The sequence below is a fragment of the Globicephala melas genome, chromosome 19 (genome assembly GCF_963455315.2).
Source record: "Globicephala melas chromosome 19, mGloMel1.2, whole genome shotgun sequence".
Lineage (NCBI taxonomy): Eukaryota > Metazoa > Chordata > Mammalia > Artiodactyla > Delphinidae > Globicephala > Globicephala melas.
In genome coordinates this window covers 50661125-50677405 of record NC_083332.1, presented here as the reverse complement: position 1 = coordinate 50677405, position 16281 = coordinate 50661125, and the positions used below count along the sequence as shown (strand labels likewise).

General features: G+C 41.6%; 2 protein-coding genes across 3 annotated transcripts in view; one reads left to right on the top strand and one right to left on the bottom strand.

Annotated features, from left to right (window-relative positions):
• Positions 1 to 713: 713 nt before the first annotated feature.
• On the bottom strand, positions 714 to 2495 carry LOC115857030 (tigger transposable element-derived protein 1). The gene has a single exon (XM_030863818.2). The coding sequence runs from the start codon at positions 2493 to 2495 to the stop codon at positions 714 to 716; it is 1782 nt and encodes a 593-aa protein (XP_030719678.2).
• A 446-nt stretch (positions 2496 to 2941) lies between these two features.
• Positions 2942 to 16281, top strand: part of CFDP1 (craniofacial development protein 1) — a 139473-nt gene continuing 126133 nt past the window's right edge. The window contains exons 1-4 of one of the 2 annotated variants that reach the window (XM_030863317.3): positions 2942 to 3171; positions 11020 to 11137; positions 12863 to 13082; positions 13401 to 13528. In XM_030863317.3, coding sequence (XP_030719177.1) covers positions 3108 to 3171; positions 11020 to 11137; positions 12863 to 13082; positions 13401 to 13528 — 530 coding nt within the window. In that variant the 5' untranslated portion in view covers positions 2942 to 3107. The remainder of the gene's footprint in view (positions 3172 to 11019; positions 11138 to 12862; positions 13083 to 13400; positions 13529 to 16281) is intronic. The other variant, XM_030863313.3, reaches the window with a different exon arrangement.

The window sequence follows — 16281 nt, the reverse complement described above, 5'->3', positions numbered from 1 at the left end:
ATATCTCATTTGCATCTGATTACTGCCTCTCAGAGTTGGATTATAATAAAAATTTTTTAATCTGACCAAATGACAAGGATTATATATGGTTGTATTTCCATATGGATTAACTTGACTTGAAGGAAGGACTGGTGTGGATGATGTCTGAATTCTAGAATAGAGCTGATCCTTGTCGTTCGCAGTACTTATAACTGTAAGGTCACCGTGCACACTCCATTAGCAGAAATACAGGGTTGAGTTCCTGTGGGTCTCTGGTTGTACCATTTTCGTCAACTGATCAGTACATAACCTTGCTTTATGTGTGTTTCTGTTCAAAGACACTGAATTTAATATCTCTTTCTTACAAATAATGATATGCAGTGTTTATAATGAAACAATTATTTCAATGACAGCATGTTTGTGTAATGTACAAAACAGATTGTACTACTTTAACTTTCCCCCTCAGTCATACACACACACAGACACACACTACACATATAGTACTCATGTACAGTAAATGCATACAGTACTGTAAACACATACTATATAGTGTGCAGTAATGCAAATAAAGTCCTGAAAAAATGAAAGATGAAGCGTTCAAAGTTTTATAAAAACGTTAACTAAAATCTTACTGTTGATAGAGCTGCAGGCTGCGTGATGGCACAGTGCACAGTGTGGTTAAACCTCTCGACCTTGGCTTGCCCCACAAAAAGCAAGGGAGAGGTTGGTGGAACTCATTCTGCAGAAGAGGAAGAGGGTGGCAGGTTGACATCCATCAGTTCAACCTCAGAGGTCTGGCTCTCACCACTTGTTGATGGAGTCGGCAATTTTCCCTCCCAAACTGGCTCCAAAAATTGGGTCAACCCCGTCTGCCTGGCTTTTTGCCTCAAATCTTTAAGCATCTCGGCATAGGGGGCAAATGCACAGGAGGCTAAGCGCTTAAATTTGAGGCTGCGATCAAGCATAGGGTCACACTCTTCCATGTCACGGAAAATTGTTTCCAAGGCAGAGTTCCATTCTGATATTTTGGCCGCTGTAAGAGGAACAATTCCTGGACTCTTAGGCTGACTTTCATCACCATCTTCATCATCACTGACTCCAACGCCTTGTTTTGCCATCTCGTCCAAGTCTTCGTTGGTGGGTTCTACTGCCTTCTCTGCCAAAATTTCCTCCACGTCTTCTTCTCTCATGTCATCAAAGCCTTCTCCACTTATTTGCCATGCGATATGCATTATGTTTTTGACACTGTTCTTTATACTTTCTGTAACACCTTCAAAGCCTTCAAAATTTTCTACGCAGTCCGGCCAAACATTTTTCCAACAATTATTGATAGTAGCCTGCTTGATGTTGTCCCATGCTGTGCCAACATAATCAATAACGTTGCGTATAGTGACTGACTTCCAATAGTCCATCATGGTAGTTTCCTTGTTGGCTTTGAGAGCCTCAAAAGCCTTGCTATAAAGCTCCCTAGTATAGTGCGCCTTGAAGGCTTTTATTATGCCCTGATCCAGGGGTTGGATGAGAGACGTAGTATTTGGGGGCATGAAAAGAACTTCTACGTTGGGGTGGGCATTTTTGAGTTCTTCACAGCAATGGACTGGGGCATTATCCAAAATTAACAAAATCTTGAAGGCAAGGTTTCTGCCCTGGAGATAGTATTCAACTTCTGGTATGAAGCAGCTGTGGAACCAATCAGAAGTCATCCATGCTTTTTTGTTCCACCTCCAATGGACCGGCATATGATTCACGCTTTTCCCTTTAAGTGCTTGTGAACTTGGAGCTCTGTACACCATTAGGGGTTTGCACTTAAAGTCGCCCTTGGCATTGGCGCACAAAAGCAGGGTTGCATAATCCTGGAATGATTTAAAGCTAGGGGCTTTGGAGGCCATTTGCGTTATATAGGTTCTTTTGCCAACGTCTTTGTAAAATAGGCCAGTCTCATCAGCGTTGAAAACCTGCTCTTCCACGTACCCCTTTTCCTGAATAACACTTAGCAGGTATTTTTTAAATTCTTCCGCAGCCTCCTGATCTGCAGAACTTGCCTCACCTGCAAGCTTAACATTACTCACACCATATCGCCTTTTGAAACGTGCAAGCCAGCCAGCGCTAGCCGAGAAGGGTTTCACGTTTTTCTGACCCTGGGTAACGTGACCGTAAATTTCTTTGGCTTTCAGCCTCACAACAATGCTGTCCACCACACCTTTTTTATCGGTTGTCATCTCATGAATCCACAAATTGAGCCGCTTTTCCATCTTTTCCATAGCTTCCTCACGCACTATAGATGTCACTTTAGCACTTTCCGGAGCAGCCTCACGTACAGATCGGCGAATTTCCTTTTCCTTTTTCTTGATGTACCGGATTGTTGACTCATTAACGTTGAACTCACGGCCAACAGCACTACAACTCATGCCTGAACGAAGCTTATCTAACACACGTATTTTCTCCATAAGGCACATCACAGCCTTCTTGCGCTTAGGAACACTAGGCAGCACCGCAGCACTACGCTCAGGGGTCATTTTAAACAGCGAAATCACCAACAAAAAGCACAAAAAATGCAAAAAAACGCGGCACTAAACAGATTGCGAAGAGGACACTTATTTAGAGTACGAGAGCCGAAGCAAGATAGCGGATCATCTGCCTCCAACGTCGGTACAAGCCACCACTGGTTGACTCAAAACTTTCACTCTCTGCGCATGTCCGCGAATAACCCCAGAAAGCATCGCGAATATTGATTTCTGGGGTGACAGTAAATTTTAACAAGTAAGCGAATACAAAAATACCAACCGGTGAATAACGAAGGTCACCTGTATTCCCGTGGACAAAACAAATTTCATTTAAGCATATTTACTAAATCAAAGCGTCTGGTAGCACTGGGGACTACAAGTTCCAGCATGCACCGCTTCAGCACGGAGCCCGTGTTCCGCCAACTGCCACAGCAGCGTCAAGCCCGGGGCTTTGGCCCGGAAGTGTCGCATTTGGATCACTTAGCATTCTTTGCGCCTGTGCACAAGCTGCGGGGGCCGCCCGAGCTACCGCCGCCCCTGCAGCAGCTCTATGTATGGTCTCTCCCTAGAGCTTTGCCGTTGGGGGTAGCTGCTGCGGCTGTGTTCGCCCCGCGCGGCAGCGACATGGAGGAATTCGACTCCGAAGACTTCTCCACCTCGGAGGAGGACGAAGACTACGTGCCATCTGGTGAGCGATTCCACCTGAGGCGAGGGGCGGTTTGACCCGCCCCGCGCCTCACGTGAGGCGCGCTTTGCCCGGCGTTCGTGGGCCCGGTGCCTCAGTGGCCGCGTGGCGCGGGTCTCAAGCGTCCCCGCCCCGCGCCCTCGCCCGCCTGCTTGCACCGTGAGGGCCCCGTGGCCCAGGAAGTGTGCACGGGGACGTCTCGCGCAGCTGCTCCTCACGGCCTGGCTTCGGCGGCCACCGCCGCCTCTCGGAGCGCGGGAACCGGCACGTGAACTCCGCTCTGCCTCTGGTGAAGCTGGCGGTGGTCGGTCATCGCGTACTCTTACCAGCCCTGAAATCTTCTGAAAGGCAGTCTTATCGCCAGGCCTTCCGTCCCCAGAGAATTGCTAGCTAGCATCACGTTCCAGATAGGTCTCTTCACTTGCTGTTCTCAAAAGGGATCTGGTTGTTAAAAAGTTCACATAATGATGCCCTTTGCCTCTTTGCAACGTCTATACCCATTGCTCTCTGATCAGACTTTGGATTTTTTGTTTTTGTATAGGCTTCTCAAACCGAACCGGGTCAAAGTAAATGTCACCCAAACCTACCCCTTCCGCCCTCCTGCACCTTCCGCAGGCTTCCCCATCTCATTAGAAGTATCTGCCCGTACAGTAGCTCAGGTTAAAAACAAAACAAAACCTTGGGAGTTGTCCTTATTCTCACTGTTTTGGTCTAACCAATCATTAAGTTCTGTTTGCGTCTGCGTAGGTTAATTTCTGATCAGTTCCTCACCAATCTCGCTCTTACTGAACTACCATTAACACTAAGACTCGCCATAGCTTCCCAGTTGGTTTCCTGGGTTCCATTCTTGTCCACCAACGTTGGTCTTCGGTATCGGCCAGTGTGATCATTTGAAAACTAGTTTTCATTTTAATCAGAGTTATGCATGCGCCTGTTTCAAAATAGTCAGATATTTTTGAAAGGCTTATTTTTGAAACAACCGTTTCCATCACCCCTCATACCTGTCAATCCTCCCCAGAAGAAACTGCTTTTTTTTTTTTTTAATTTATTTATTATTTAGTTTTGGCTGTGTTCGGTCTTCGATTCTGTGCGAGGGCTTTCTCTGGTTGCGGCAAGCGGGGGCCACTCTTCATCGCGATGCGCGGGCCTCTCACTATCGCGGCCTCTCTTGTTGCGGAGCACAGGCTCCAGACGTGCAGGCTCAGTAGTTGTGGCTGACAGGCCTAGTTGCTCCGCGGCACGTGGGATCTTCCCAGACCAGGGCTCGAACCCGTGCCCCCTGCATTGGCAGGCAGATTCTCAACCACTGCGCCACCAAGGAAGCCCATGACACTGCTTTCTACGTTTAAAATTTGGTACTTCCGTTGTCTGTTGACTTAACCCATCCATGTTAGGTGTTATTTTAACACCCTCTTTAGCCTCACCGTTTCACCTTCAGACCCTCCCCAACTCCCCAGCCTGCCAATGTTCCTATGTGAAATTTGGGTTAGACTGGTATTGTTTCCTTTTTTTGTAATTACTTTGTGGACATCTTGTTCAGGCCTGACCATGTGGTATATACAGTTAGTTATTGCTTTTCCTACACTAGTTTTCTCTGGAGTTAATAATTGCCATTTTGTTGTTGTTGCTTAGTCTATGTACTTACTACTGATTTGATCCGGAACTTTCAAAATTGTCTAAATCATCTCCCAAGATATTTAGATTCATTAGATAATTTTTCACTTTTTGAAGTCCATCTTTGCCGTCTGACCTGCTCCAATTTGTCTTGGTTTTACCACTTTGAAACCTAAGATTTTCCATCATCACCACCACTCTGGATGTTCCTTTTACCTCCATTTTCTCTTGGATTCCCTGTTCCTTGGGTCCCATGATGTCTTCTTTCTTGGTGTGTGTCACCAAAATGAGAATAAATCCTCAAGTAACTTCTTGAGGAAAGATGCATTTTTTTAGAAACATTTTTTTTTTGAGACCTCGACTATCTAAAAATAGTGAAATATTGACCCTCAGGCATGATTACTAATTTGGTATAGAATTCTGTGTTCTGTAATAGTAATTCTGCATTCTATAATAATAATTTTCTATCTGGATTTTAAAGATATTCCTCCATTATTTTCTAAGTTTTCAGTGTTTTTATTAAAAAGTCTCTTGTCGGTAATTTCTCCTCATTTATATAAAATTTGTCTCTGGAAGTTGATAGAATCGTCTCTTTGTTTCTGATACTTTCTGATATTTCACAGTGATATACTGTACCTTGGTATGAGTCTGTTTTCATCCATTCTGCTGGGCCTTCTGGAACTTTTTTTTTTTTTTTTTTGGCTGCGTTGGGTCTTTGTTGCCTCGCGGGTGCTACTCTTTGTTGCGGAGCACAGGCCCTAGAGCACGCAGGCTTCAGTAGTTGCGGCATATGGGCTCAATAGTTGTGGCTTGAGGGCTCTAGAGCACAGGCTCAGTAGTTGTGGCACCCCGGCGTAGTTGCTCCGCGGCATGTGGGATCTTCCGAGGCCAGGGATCACACCTGTGTCCCCTGCGTTGGCAGGCGGATTCTCAACCACTGCGCCACCAGGGAAGTCACTTTTGGAACTTTTTAAATTTGGCGGGGACAGTTTTCTCCATTTTATTGTTTTGGACTCATCATTATTTATGTGTTGAATCTTATGTTAGACCTTATGGACTGGTTCTATTTTCCTGTACTTCTTTTTTTTTGATAAACTTTTAAAAATTTTTTATTTATTTATGTATGTATGAAGTATGTATGTAAGTATGTATTTATTTAGCTGCGCTGGGTCTTAGCTACAGCACATGGGATCTTCGTCTCCGGGTGCGGGATCTTTTAGTTGTGGCACGTGGAATCTTTCAGTTGCAGCATGCGGAGTCTTTAGTTGCGGCATGTGTGATTTAGTTCCCTGACCAGGGATTGAACCCAGGCCCCCTCCATTGGGAGTGGGGAGTCTTAGCCACTGGACCACCAGGGAAGTCCCTTCCTCTATTTTTATTCTCTATTTTCTAACCCTTTGATTTCTTTTTCACTTTATGGGAATATTTCAGTATTTTACCATCCAACTCTTCTGTTGAGTTTTTTTTGTCTTTACATATTTTTCCCAGAGTTTTATGGCTTTTATTAACACAAGTGCAGTGTGTACACGAGCTGTCTATTCATTTTCTTTGCTGTGCAGCCTGGCATTGGGATTGGTGACTCAGATGGCCAGGTGGGCGGCTCTTTCCACAGTGACTTTGGGGTTCTTGGAGGAGATATTGGGAGTAGTCTCAGCACCGTAGGATTTGTTGCCCATCAGCAGCACTTCAAGGTCTTTGACCTAGTGGACCAGGAACTTCCAGAAGTCACTGGGCAGCATGTGCTTTGTTTTCTTGTATCAGTGTTGAATCTGGCCCTTGGATGTTTTTAATTTTGAATAACTTTTTTGTTTTTCACAAATTTTAAATAGCATCATGTTCTTGTTTCATGTGTGCAGTATCTTATTGCTCTGTGGATATTATTAATGCTTTAAGACCTCTTCCCTTCTCAGCTGGCCCACACTCTGTGGAGCGTGTTTCTCCCATGACTGCTCTCACTTTCCAAGACGACGCCATGCCCTGGGACCGCTCTTGCCTTTAGAGACGGTCCACATTCTTCCTATGGAATGTGTATCTCTCTAAATAAATCCACTTCTTACCTATCAAATAATAATAATAATAATGCTTTAAATTTTTTTACTTTTAACTTATGCATGGTAAAATTCATTCTTCATTATACTGTTCTATGAATTTTTGACAAATGCTTAGAGTTATGTAACTGCCGCTAAAATTAACAGTTCCAAGGCCACCTTTACCCTCCCCCCCCAAATTAGATCATATTGTCTGTGTATAGAAACAGTTTTATTTCCTCTTTTCCAATAGGCATACCTTTTATTTCTTTTGCTTGCCTTATTGTACTTCGTATAGACTTCCAATGTAATATTGAATAGGACAGGTGAGAGTGGATATCCTTTCCTTGTTCCCAGTCTTAAGGAGAAGGCATCACTGTTTCACCATTTGGTATAATGTTAGCTATAGGTTTTTCATAGATGCCTTTTGTGTGTGTTTTAAGCACTTTACATTGTCTAACTCGTTACTAACTCAATCACATAACATTATCAAGTATGTGCTATTGTGCTCTCCATTTCACACATGAAGAAACTGAGGAACCCAAAGTCACTCAGCTAGATAGTAGCTGGGCTGGGATTTGAATCCTGGCAGTCTGCATATACTGCCCCTAATGTGTTTTATTAGGTTAAAGAAATTCCCTCTATTCTTAATCTGCTGAGAGATGAATTTTGTCAAATGCTTTTTCTCCATCTGTTGATTGTGTGGTTTTTCTTCTTTTATCTGTTAATGGGATGAATTACAGTGATTGATTTAAAATTTTTGAACAGCCTTTTATTTCTGGAATGAAACTTACTTGGTCCTGATGTATTATTCTTCTTCTACATTACTGAATTTTGTTGAGGAGTTTTGCATCTGTTTATGAGGGATGTTGGTCTGTAGTTTTCTTGTAATTTCCTTGCCTGGCTTTGGTATCAAATAATGCTAGCCTGATAGAATGAAGAAACAATCTCTTTCCGCTAAGGTGATTTTTATTCACCCTGTACATTTGTGTTGGGCATTATTATGTTAGACACTTTCTCAGATTTTTTTGGTTATTCTTAGTTGTCTGACTCATATTTAAATTAAGCATGGGGGACTGAAAAGGTGATGGAAGCTCTGAGTCTTTGGAGTTTCAATTTAAAAAAGATTTGTGCTTTTTTTGTCTATAGGGTTGTTACTCTGTTTCTTACTCTTAGAGTAACTGCATGATTTTTGTGGTTGTTTGTGTAATTTAAAATTTGCTTTTTTCTTATCAGTGAGATTGAGCATCTTTTTTCATGTTTAAGATCCAGAGCCATATGCATCTCTTTGTCTGAACTGTCTACAACATTCATCCATTTTTATGAAGAAATATAGCTATATATTATTACAAAAGCAGTGCATGAACTTTGTAGAAAATTAGAAAATGCAGGCAATTAAACATAAAAAATCAGAATCATTCCATTCCTACCACCCAGAGATTATCAGTATTGGTCCCTTAGTGAAACCCACTCTGATCTTTTTTCTATACCCGAGTGTAGTTATTTGTATTTTTCCCCAACTAGAAATCATAGTTTTTTCATGTTACTTTGTAACCTGCTCTTTTCAGTGAACATTCTGTCCCTGTCCATTTCAGTAAACTTTCAGCTCATCTAATATACAAACCATATTCAAGTTTTCCTTGTTGACTCAAAAATGGCTTTAGCTTTTTTGTTTAAATCACCATTGAGTTCAGGACTACATGTATCATCCAGTTGTTCTGTCCCTTAAATCTGTTTAAATCTAGCACACTCCTGTTTCTGTGACTTAGATTGGCTTAGGAGATCAGGCTGTATGTCCTGCAGAATGTCTCACCTTCTGATTTTGTCTGGTTGCTCCCTAATGGTATTAGGTTGTTCCTTCGTCCCTTGAATTTTCATTAAATTGGAAGTTAGATCTAAATGCTTGGTGGATTCAAATGAAATAATTATAGCTAAAATAAATTATAGATGACTTGAGTGTTTCATAATGCATAACATCAGAAAACACAAAATACCTGGTTAATTCCCATGGTTGTGACTTCTGGATCAGAATGATGAGAGTTTGGTCCTTCTATTGTGTAATTATTTTTTCTCTTAGAATTGGAAAGTATTCTGTGTGGCAGTATACTTAATAGTTAAAACTTAAATTGTTTTTTAACATTACTTGATAATCCTTGCCTAAATTACTACTATCATTAGAGTGTGAGAGCGATGGTTTTCTAATTTTGTGGTTCTTCTACATTTATTGGTTGATGTTCTTCTGAAAGTGTAGTTCTTCCTCATCAGTGGGGCAGGATAAATGTTTAATTCATTTCCCTTAATTTCCAATTTTCAAAATAGGGAGTATTCTTAATAGTAACCTAAAATGGTGCAAATAATTTTTTAAATTAATTAATTAATTTATTTTTGGCTGTGTTGGGTCTTCGTTGCTGCGCATGGGCTTTCTCTAGTTGCGTCCAGCGGGGGCTATTCTTCACTGACGTGTGCAGGCTTCTCATTGTGGTGGCTTCTCTTGTTGACGAGCACGGGCTCTAGGCGCACGGGCTTCAGTAGTTGTGGCACGTGGGCTCAGTAGTTGTGGCTCGCGGGCTGTAGAGCGCAGGCTCAGTAGTTGTGGTGCACGGGCTTAGTTGCTCCGCGGCATGTGGGATCTTCCTGGTCCAGGGCTCGAACCCGTGTTCCCTGCATTGGCAGGCGGATTCTTAACCACTGCGCCACCAGGGAAGCCCTGGTACAAATAATTTTTTCTGTCTTTTAAAAAAATATATCATAAAGGTGTCACAGTTTTTTATTGATTCAGTGTGTTTCAGTCTAACAGTTACTCGTTTTAATGGTCAGGTCATCACTTTTGGCCACTAAAAGTTCTTTCAAGCTGGATCTTATATCCTTTTAACGTGACCCATTATTCTTAAATAACTACCTTGCTTTCTGGCACAGCAAAATGTCCCCATTTCACCTTGTGCTTTCCTTCCCTCAGACCTGAAGTTAGCTGGCCTTTTCAGGGAGCCATTTTTGTTTTGAGTTATATCAAAGAGTACAATCTGAACTTTAAAGAAATGCTCGTTGCTACTAGAGTGGCATTGCTTCTATGCCATTTAAGTGAACAGAGCTAGAAAATATTTATCTTAAAAAGAGTTAAGAGTTCTGAATTTTAAGTTCAGTTTTAACATTTGTTTTCACTTAATTTCTTAATTTCTTTGGTTTTATAATTGTGTGTCATTTCTTACTCTGAAGTTCTGGATTCCTAACAAGATTAGTATAACTACTTAACTTTCTTTTACCTATAATAAAAAGAACAGTTTCAAAATACCAACACCAATGTTACTACTAGGAATAGAACTTTTTTGGTCTTTAGAATGCATCTTGCTCAGGATGAACAGTCAAAATACTCTTTCTAAAGTTCTTGGAGGCGCTTCCCTGGTGGCACAGTGGTTGAGAATCTGCCTGCCAATGCAGGGGACACGGGTTCGATTCCTGGTCTGGGAAGATCCCACATGCCACAGAGCAACTAAGCCCATGTGCCACAACTACTGAGCCTGTGCTCTAGAGCCTGTGAGCCACAACTACTGAGCCTGCAAGCTGCAACTACTGAAGCCTGCGTGGCTAGAGCCCGTGCTGTGCAACAAGAGAAGCCACCGCGATGAGAAGCCTGAGCACCGCAACGAAGCGTAGCCCCCGCTCACTGCAACTAGAGAAAGCCTGCACATAGCAACGAAGACCCAACACAGCCTAAAATAAATAAATAAAATAAATAAATTCATTAAAAATAAATAAATAAATAAAGTCCTTGGAGTAAATCCTTTCTTTGTGGCTTGTGTTATCAGTTTGGTTATGTTTGTTTATTTAAACTTTGCTCAGTTTAAGGGATTTTTAGAATTCTGCGGAGCAATAAACACTGAGAACTCTTGCTTCTGCTGCCCCTGCTTACCCCACTGTCTTCTGCCTTGACCCTTACAGATAGCGATTTTCATTAGTTTTCGTGGTGTGTGGAGCATAGCAGAAATTGCAAGCATTAAATATAAGTGGGGTGCGTTAAGGAGGGAAATATGGACTGCCCTGGAGGCTTAGAATAGGGGAACTTAGCCTGGTCTTCAGGAATAGGGAAGACGTCCCTCAGGAAATGATATTTTAGTCTGGAAAGTACTACATTTTTTTCTTAATGAAAATGTCTCATCTTGATGTGAAAACCTTTATTCCTGTCTGTCTGACCAACCCTGTTATGTGATTTCAGGTGGAGAGTATAGTGAAGATGATGTAAATGAATTAGTGAAGGAAGATGAAGTGGATGGTGAAGAGCAGACACAGAAAACCAAAGAGAGAAAAAGAAAGTCTCAGAGCATTCCGGCCAGGTGATGCTGCCCTCAAGGCCCTTAGAAGTCAGGGGCTGTTGTCATAACCTTCCAGATTGCTGGGATTGGTCTCATGATAGATTTCTTACTGCCATGGTTTCTAACCTTTTTCTCATTGAGGGAAATATTTGGTGACATTTTAGGATTAAATTCTTATTCTCTGGCAAGCTTTAAAATTTTTTGAGCTTTAATTTTAAAAAGTTAATAGGTAATATGTGCACCTGGTTTAAAATTGAAAACCCGGGAATTCCCTGGCAGTCCAGGGGTTAGAACTCTGCCTTTCCAATGCCAGGGCCTGGGTTCAATCCCTGGTCAGGGAACTAAGATCCCACAAGCTGCGTGGTTCGGCCAAAAGAAAAGAAAAAAGCAATTGCTACAAAAAATATGTACCCCATCTCTAGCCCTTGTTGCTTTGTCTCAGAAGAATTATGTTACCAGAGATAATTCTGTGTATGTACAATCATGTATATGTGTATTTCCTACTTTTTCTTTTTTTGGCCATGAGGCTTGCGGGATCTTACTTCCCTGACCAGGGATCGAACCCACGCCCCCTGCAGTGGAAGCATGGGAAGTCCTAACAACTGGACTGCCAGGGAATTCCCTACTCTTAAAAAAAAAAAAAATGAATAGTAGCATACTCTGCATATCATTTCTCACTTTCCTTATTTCACATCTTGGAGATGATACTATGGCAGTATATTTAGCTATACCTTTTTCTTTTCAGCATAGTGTTACATTACTGGACAGACCTTACTTTATTTAAACATTCCTTTATTGAGAGACCTTTAGATTGTCCTCATCTTTACTACATCAAATAAGACTGCAGTGAATATTCTTCTTATGTGTCTTTGTACACATGTATATTTGTAAATTAGATCTGTAGGAGTAGAATTGTTTTACCCAGTGTTATATGTAGTAAAAAAAAAAAAAAATTTATAGGTATAGACAAATTACCTTCTATAAGCCTGGTACTGAATTGCACTCCCACCAAAAATTATGAAAATTCTGACAAGTTATTTAACTCAAAAAGGGAGTCTTTCAATACAAGTCTTTTATTCTCTTTGATTGGTGTTTCTGTCTTCCTGGACATTGAAGCAAAAATCAGATTGTAGAAAGAGAATTTTGAGAATTAGGTGATTCAGTTGAAGTCAGAATAGTCTTAAGAAGCAGTTTACTCTTTTAAGTCTTGGATCCAGTTCTTTTATCCTTGGCTTTTGTATATTCCAGCTTTCATATCTTCAGAAGGTGGGAAGAAACATGGATTCCCCACTCCCCACCCCCTCAGAACTCTGGGAAGAAACAGTGCAAATAAATCTGAGGCTCTCTTCAATCTCTGTTCCCCACATGGAGTGACTTTTAAAAAGTCAAAAATGCCAGGAATATGTATGTTATTAGAACCCTCTTTCTGAACAGATTGATTCTGTGAGGTGATTTTGGGTATTTTCTTGGTGAAAACAGCTGGTCCTAACTTAGAAGTAGAACACTGTATTTTGATTCTAAATGCTTTGGGAAAATCCTAACTGTAAGAGCTCAGTTCTTTTTTTCTTCCACAAAATCTCAGCTTACCTCTCCCACTTCCCCTATCAGGCGTGTTAACCAGTAGTCCCCAGATTTAAAAGTTTTCTGACATTTGCAACATTATGTTTGGAATTCAGGAAGGGATAACTGAAATTATTTTGCCTGTTTGTCTTGTCTTTCCTTTTCCTTGTGACTGTTGGTGATTAGGAAGAGAAAACAAGGTGGCCTCTCATTAGAAGAAGAGGACGAGGAGGATGCCAATGAGGAATCTGGAGGAAGTAGTAGTGAGGAGGAAGATGGAGCTGCAGAGCCAGAAAAAGGCATTGAGTCAGAGGATGCAAAGAAAAAGAAGGAAGATGAACTATGGGCCAGCTTCCTCAATGACGTAGGATCAAAATCAAAAGTGCCTCTGCGTACACAAGTTAAAGTAAGTTAATAGATGAATGGGATGAATGCTTTGCCAGAAATGCCGGAAGTTCCCCAGATAGATTTTTTAAATTTGGAAACTGAGATTTGAGGCTTACAACAGAAATCAGACTAGATGCCTTTTAATAGTAACTCTACTAAGTGAAAAGCAAAGCATTCCCTATGGTAGGAAACACAAGCCTTTCTAATTAAATAAAATTTCAATAAGCATTTAACTGTTTAGAGATGAAATATTTAAGGATAGCTGGAAACAACATGTTTGGATGGATCTTTTAGTTTTCATCCTTATATGAAACTGATTACACTTCTTTTTTCATAGAGAAGAGAGGAGGCTGAAGAGACAAGTTCAAGTAAATTGTTGGTCAAAGCAGAAGAGCTAGAGAAACCTAAAGAAACAGAAAAAGTTAAAATTACCAAGGTGTTTGATTTTGCTGGTGAAGAAGTCAGGTAAGATGACATTCACAAACTTCAAAACTAGTACTTTTAAAAAGGAGCATCTTTCTAAATGGTGTTAGACATCTGTCTTCATTCCACCCCATCTTTTTTTTTTTTTTTTTTTAAATTTATTTATTTATTTTTGACTGTGTTGGGTCCTCGCCTCTGTGCGAGGGCTCTCTCCAGTTGCAGCGAGCGGGGGCCACTCTTCATCGCGGTGCGCGGGCCTCTCACTGTCGTGGCCTCTCCCGTTGCGGGGCACAAGCTCCAGACGCGCAGTCTCAGTAGTCGTGGCTCACGGGCCTAGCCGCTCCGCGGCATGTGGGATCCTCCCAGACCAGGGCTCGAACCCTGTGTCCCCTGCATTGGCAGGCAGACTCTCAACCACTGCGCCACCAGGGAAGCCCCCACCCCATCTTAATATTGTGGAAGATTTATATTTGAACTCAAGGAAAATAGTGGTTCCATTGATTATCAGGGAATATGAGAAAGGTCCTGTTACATATGGTAATGTAGTTGGGGGCACTATGAAGTGGTTGGCTGAACAGAAACAAGAAAATGTAAGAGTTAAGTATTTGGTTTCACTTACTCATGCCTTGCTTTGTGACTGGCTATTTCTCCCTTTATTACTTCCCTTAATTTTGATGTATAAGCCCCAGTGAAACCTTTGAAATCAGGTGAGAATTGAAAGTACCTGGAGAGAAATTTGATTCTGATATTATTTCCTCATCTTAATATTATTTTTTAAAGTGATTCATAGGTTTGTTACTAGTTTAGAAAAACATTATAGGCTTAATACTCTTGGCTGTTCTAGATGAGAGCCACATGACCGGAATTTCTTTCTCCCCATTTATTTAAAATTTTAATATGAAAACAGCAGATCTGTAATTTAGAGCTGGACAAGAACAGATGAAGTGCCTGCCAATCAGTTTTATAGATGGCCACATTTATTTTCCTTGATAGTAATTAATTAGACTTGATTACTCTCTGTAAGTATAATTTCCCCTAAAATTGATACTCTTAAAAATAATTTCCAGTTTCCAACAATTATTTCATCTAGTGAAAATATATCTAAGAAAAAAGTTCAGCATTATTTGTTTGTTTTTAACATTTATTTATTTATTTATTTATTATTTTTTACATCTTTATTGGAGTATAATTGCTTTACAATGGTGTGTTAGTTTCTGCTTTATAACAAAGTGAATCAGTTATACATATGTTCCCATATCTCTTCCCTCTTGCGTCTCCCTCCCTCCCACCCTCCCTATCCCACCCCTCCAGGCGGTCACAAAGCACCAAGCTGATCTCCCTGTGCTATTTATTTATTTATTTGGCTGTGCTGGGTTTTAGTTGCGGCATGCGGGATCTTCATTGCAGCATGCGGGATCTTTGGTTGCAGTGTGTGGGAACTTCAGTTGCGGCATGTGGGATCTAGTTCCTTGTCCAGGGATCGAACCTGGGCCCCCTGCACTGGGAGCACGGAGTCTTAACTGCTGGATCACCAGGGATGTCCCGGCATTATTAGTTTTATAAATGATGTGAAGCAGACTTTTTATTATTGTTATTATTTGTTGTTGGTGGTGGTGGTGGTGGCTTTTTTTATTTTTATTTTTTTATTGGAGTAGAGTTGATTTACAGTGTTGTGTTACTTTCTGCTCTACAGCGCAGTGAATCGGTTATAGATACACATATTTCCACTCTTTTAGTCTTTTAGTATTACTTTTTAATCTCCCCCAATTTTTTTTTTTCTGAAAAATTTTACACTTATAAAAATGTTGTGGGCTTCCCTGGTGGCGCAGTGGTTGAGAGTCTGCCTGCCGATGCAGGGGACACGGGTTCATGCCCCAGTCCGGGAGGATCCCACATGCCGCAGAGCGGCTGGGCCCGTGAGCCATGGCCGCTGTGCCTGCGCGTCCGGAGCCTGTGCTCCGCAACGGGAGAGGCCACAGCAGTGAGAGCCCCGCCTACCGCCAAAAAAAAAAAAAAAAAAAGTTGCAAGAATAGTATTACACTGAACACCCATATACCTATCATACTGATTCACCACTTGTAAATGTTTTGCCCCTCTCTCCACCATCTGTTTCCATATTTCTCTCTTTTTGTTTTGGCTGAACCATTTGAGAATTGTAGACATCATGACACTTCACTCTTTTTTTTTTTTTTTTTTTTTTTTTGGGTTCGCGGGCCTCTCACTGCTGTGGCCTCTCTCCCTGCGGAGCACAGGCTTCAGACGTGCAGGCCCAGCGGCCGTGGCCCACGGGCCCAGCCGCTCCGCGGCATGCGGGATCCTCCCGGACCGGGACACGAACCCGTGTCCACTGCTTCAGCAGGCGGACTCTCAACCACTGCGCCACCAGGGAAGCCCGACACTTCACTCTTAAATACTTCATAACTGTTTCCTAAGAACAAGGATCTTCTCCTTTGTGACACAATATAACTCTCATATTCGGTAGATTACGCATTAATGCAGATTGTTATCTAAATTCTCTATAGTGAAGGACCCTGATTTTAAATTTTCAACCTGTTGCAGACCAATACTTTCGTAAAACACAATTAATAGGAATTATTAGAAAAGTAAATTAAGAAGAGATACAAAATACAAACGCAAACTTAAAAAAAATATTTATTTAGGCTGTGGCGGCTCATGGGATCTTTGTTGTGGCATGCTGGCTCTTAGTTGTGGCATGCGGACTTCTTAGTTGGCAGTATGCATGTGGGATCTAGTTCCCTGACCAGGGATTGAACCCAGGACTCCTGCATTGGGA

Bases quoted from the DNA above. Each gene is read 5' to 3' on its own strand.
- LOC115857030 (XM_030863818.2), bottom strand. From the start codon at position 2,495: ATGACCCCTGAGCGTAGTGCTGCGGTGCTGCCTAGTGTTCCTAAGCGC.